At 64.3% G+C, this 4185-nt stretch overlaps 1 protein-coding gene across 1 annotated transcript; it reads left to right on the forward strand.

Moving 5' to 3' along the window:
* The first annotated feature begins 1360 nt into the window (after positions 1-1360).
* ARTN (artemin) lies at positions 1361-4185 on the forward strand. Its single transcript, XM_054691200.1, has 3 exons — positions 1361-1399; positions 2201-2426; positions 2495-4185. The coding sequence occupies exons 1-3, from the start codon at positions 1361-1363 to the stop codon at positions 2980-2982; spliced, it is 753 nt and encodes a 250-aa protein (XP_054547175.1). The 3' UTR covers positions 2983-4185.

A 4185-nucleotide genomic window follows, 5' to 3' on the forward strand; every position in this document is an offset into this window, starting at 1 on the left:
CTGGAGGGCCCTGCTCCTGGGCTCCCCCTAGTGCAGGGGGCCTTAAGGCTACCTAGTCCAGCCTTCTCTCCATCCTTGAGAAGAGTCACTAGCCTGGCCCCTCGGTCCTCCTACGCAGTTAGCTGAGCGTATCAGGCACATCTGGCCTTGGCTGACCACACCAAGTTGTCCTAAGGAGGTCTGGCCTACTGGTATGCAAGCGTTCTGTGCGTTGCTCGGTGGGACAGAGGTAACAGCTGGCACCCAAGAGCAGGCCAGTTAGTGAGAGCTCATGAGGGCTGGGGGAGGAGGAGGGATCGAAGGACCCAGAGGGTGTTTGGGAGTGCCAACCAAGATGGGATCACCAAGTCTGATGGGGCTCAGAAAGGCTGCCTGGGTTCTGGAATGATGGTTTACGGGGAAAACTTCTACGCACAGGGCTAGGATGCCAGGCAACAAGGGGGTCAGGCCTGGACCAGTGCAGGATGGCTCAGCTTCTATAGACCAGGCTGGTGTGGAGGCCCACCCTCCTGGTTGATGCACAGGCCTGAGTCTGGCTTAGGGTAGGGAAAAGCCCACCCGCTCTTTGAGTCTGCACACTTATCGGATGCTGCCCCCTGGCGGCCATAGGAAGCCATGGCCCAGGGCCCAAGTTCTCAACCCCCACCAAATGCTGGCTCTGGAGAGACATCTAGAGAGAACACTGGAGAACAGGGTGCAGCAGGATGAAACCTGGGCCTCACTGTCACCAGACAACTCTCAGGTCAACCAGCAAGCACCCTAAATCTTCCCCAGACCACACCTGTGTCCAACTGCCCCCTTCTGCAGCCAGTCCTGGCAGCTCCAGCCCTTTAGCACAGAGCAGGAAGGTCCTGGGAAAAGAGACAACCCCTCCAGCACCTCCCCCTGCCCCAGATCGTGTGGGTCTGGCCTTGTGACTATAGACCGTCACTGAGCTTCCCTCAGCCTGGTCTGCTCATCTCGAAAGGGGGGCTATACCATTTACTCCCCGGAGTCATGAGGACGGAAAGAGGGAACAGGTGCAAGGCAGTGAGACAGCTTCCTCCCGGGGGTGTAGCTATCCAAGACACAAAACTTGTTTCCCGCCTGGAGGAACCACACTGGAGAGATGATTTGCTCAACGCATCTCTCAATGTTCTAAGTGGCCTCGAGAGAAGGGTGGGGGAACACATCAACAGCCCTTGATGGGAGCTCCTGGTGTTGACAGAGATGGAGCCTGGCCCTGGAGGCCCTTCTGTGCTGCCCCACGGGCGCCGACATAGGCGGCAGGTGAGTGGTTCTTGCGGTGTCTCCCACCTGGTATTGAGGAAAGAGGGCTTGGACCGCTTGGCCTGATCAGGGTTGGAAGTGGGAGGGGGAAATGGTCTGGGCGGACCCGGAGCCCTTGTCCAGGCGGAAGGTCATTGTCCTCAGGGGATCTCTCCCCTCCACTTACTGAGGCTGCAAAATCAGGTCCATCAGGTCTGAGCCTCCTGCCTCAGCCTTCCTGAGCTCCCAGCCCTCCCGCCTCAGCCCTTCCTGAGCTCCCAGCCCTCCCTCCTCAGCCCTTCCTGAGCTCCCAGCCCTCCCGCCTCAGCCCTTCCTGAGCTCCCAGCCCTCCCGCCTCAGCCCTTCCTGAGCTCCCAGCCCTCCGCCTCAGCCTTCCTGAGCTCCCAGCCCTCCCGCCTCAGCCCTCCTGAGCTCCCAGCCCTCCCGCCTCAGCCCTCCTGAGCTCCCAGCCCTCCTGAGCTCCCAGCCCTCCTGAGCTGCCAGCCCTCCCGCCTCAGCCCTCCTGAGCTGCCAGCCCTCCTGCCTCAGCCCTCCTGAGCTCCCAGCCCTCCCGCCTCAGCCTTCCTGAGCTCCCAGCCCTCCCGCCTCAGCCCTTCCTGAGCTCCCAGCCCTCCCGCCTCAGCCCTTCCTGAGCTGCCAGCCCTCCCGCCTCAGCCCTTCCTGAGCTGCCAGCCCTCCCGCCTCAGCCCTTCCTGAGCTCCCAGCCCTCCCGCCTCAGCCCTCCTGAGCTCCCAGCCCTCCCGCCTCAGCCTTCCTGAGCTCCCAGCCCTCCTGAGCTCCCAGCCCTCCTGAGCTGCCAGCCCTCCTGCCTCAGCCCTCCTGAGCTCCCAGCCCTCCCGCCTCAGCCTTCCTGAGCTCCCAGCCCTCCCGCCTCAGCCCTTCCTGAGCTGCCAGCCCTCCGCCTCAGCCCTCCTGAGCTGCCCCCGCCCAGCTGGAAGCCCATCCTCTCTCTGATCTCCCGCACCCTGAGCCCACCGGCGCCCTCTTCCTCCCTGAGGCTCCCTCCGCCTCCCCGCAGCCCGCGCTGTGGCCCACCCTGGTCGCTCTGGCCCTGCTGAGCAGCATCGCTGAGGCCTCCCTGGGCCCCGCGCCCCGCAGCCCGGCCACCCGCGAAGGCCCCGCGCCCACCCGGGCGCCCCCCGCCGGCCACCTGCCCGGTAAGTGACCCGGCGAAGGGGAAGCCGGGCCTGGCCCCGGCCCCCTCTGTGACGCCGTCTCCTTCCAGGGGGCCGCGCCGCCCGTCCGTGCGGCGGAAGAGCCCGGCGCCCGGCGCCCCAGCCTCCGCGACCCGCGCCCCCGCCGCCCGCGCCCTCTCCCGCCTCGCCCCGTGGGGGCCGCGCGGCGCGCGCGGGGGGCCGGGGGGGCCGCGCCGGCGCGGGGAGCCGCGCTCGGACCGCGGGGACGGGGGCGCGGGGCTGCAGCCTGCACGCTCAGCTGGTGCCGGTGAGCGCGCTCGGCCTGGGCCACCGCTCCGAGGAGCTGGTGCGCTTCCGCTTCTGCAGCGGCTCCTGCCGCCGCGCGCGCACCTCGCACGACCTCAGCCTGGCCCGCCTGCTGGACGCCGGGGTCCTGCCGCTGCCCCCCGGCGCCCGGCCGGTCAGCCAGCCCTGCTGCCGCCCCACGCGCTACGAGGCGGTCTCCTTCATGGACGTCAACAGCACCTGGAGGACTGTGGACCGCCTCTCCGCCACCGCCTGCGGCTGCCTGGGCTGAGAGCGCTCCCCGAGGCCCTGCAGACTGGACCCTACCCGCGGTGCTGCCCGCCAGGAATGCGCCTGGGGCCTCAGCCAGAGATGGAGGCCCCGGCCGCCCGGTGAGTGACGGACACCAGCTCTGGAGAGATGGAGGGAAGCACCAGCCGGCGGCCGCCCTGGCCCTCGCCCTGCGAGTCCCAGGCCTACAGACTCGCGCCCTCGGCGGTGGAGACCATAGGATGCACTTCTCCCAGGTTCTGGCACAGACCAGGTCGCGGACCCAGGCCTCCGAGACAACCCGGCAGCTCTGAAGTCTCAGCGTCAGCCCAGACCCTGGGGGGACAGAATTTGGAGGAGACATTGCATTTACCCTGCCGAAGTGCCTTGTGCTGGAGCGCACCTTGTACTCCCTCCTGGAAGCTGGACCCCTATTTATTATTTCTAAGTTATTTATTTACTTCTGTGGCTTGTCAGCTTCTTTCCTGAGCAGCGGGGGCTAGAAGGGTAGAAGAAGCTGCAGGGGGATCCTGCCCTGACAATGCCGCTCACAGCCTCAGGTGACTCAGCAGTCAAGGGCCTGTTCTGGATCTCCAACTGCTTGACCCCATCCAGCAGCTCAGGGGTGTGGAACACAGATGGAGTGGGGGGCAAAGGTACACCCACCAGTCCTTGCAGACCAGGTCTCAGTCTCCTGTACAGTCACCAGCACTGGGGCCCTGGGTGACCAGTGGAGAAAGTCTACCTACCCTTGTGACTTCAGGCATCCCTGGGGCCTGGCGTTGTTGGTAAAGGCATGGAGAGCCACACATTGCCCCATCCCAATGTCACTAATCAGTGACCTGCTCTCCAGGACCCCCGACAGGTGCATATACTGCCTGTTCTGCCTGTACTGAAGGGTCCAGCATGTGGACCTCGGCCCCCATATTCCACGAAGCCATCCAGGCCAAGAGAACATTTGAGAAGGCTGAGGATGGGGAAGATGGTGCAGTGGGAGGCTGACCTGGGGGATGAAGCACAGAACATCATGGGAATAAGATGGCAGGAATGGACTGAGGGTCCCCAGAGGGATCTGCATCTTTGGTGATAAACAAAGATACTCATGTATTCATTCAACACACATTTATTAAGCATCTATTACATGTCAGAGATTGTGGAGACACCAGAGATAGAGTGAAAGGGACACAACCCCTGCCCTTAAGCTTAAACCATGAGATACACAATA

This window comes from Talpa occidentalis, unplaced genomic scaffold, assembly GCF_014898055.3.
Source record: "Talpa occidentalis isolate TD23 unplaced genomic scaffold, MPIMG_talOcc4v2.1 talOcc4.9, whole genome shotgun sequence".
In the NCBI taxonomy this organism is placed as follows: domain Eukaryota; kingdom Metazoa; phylum Chordata; class Mammalia; order Eulipotyphla; family Talpidae; genus Talpa; species Talpa occidentalis.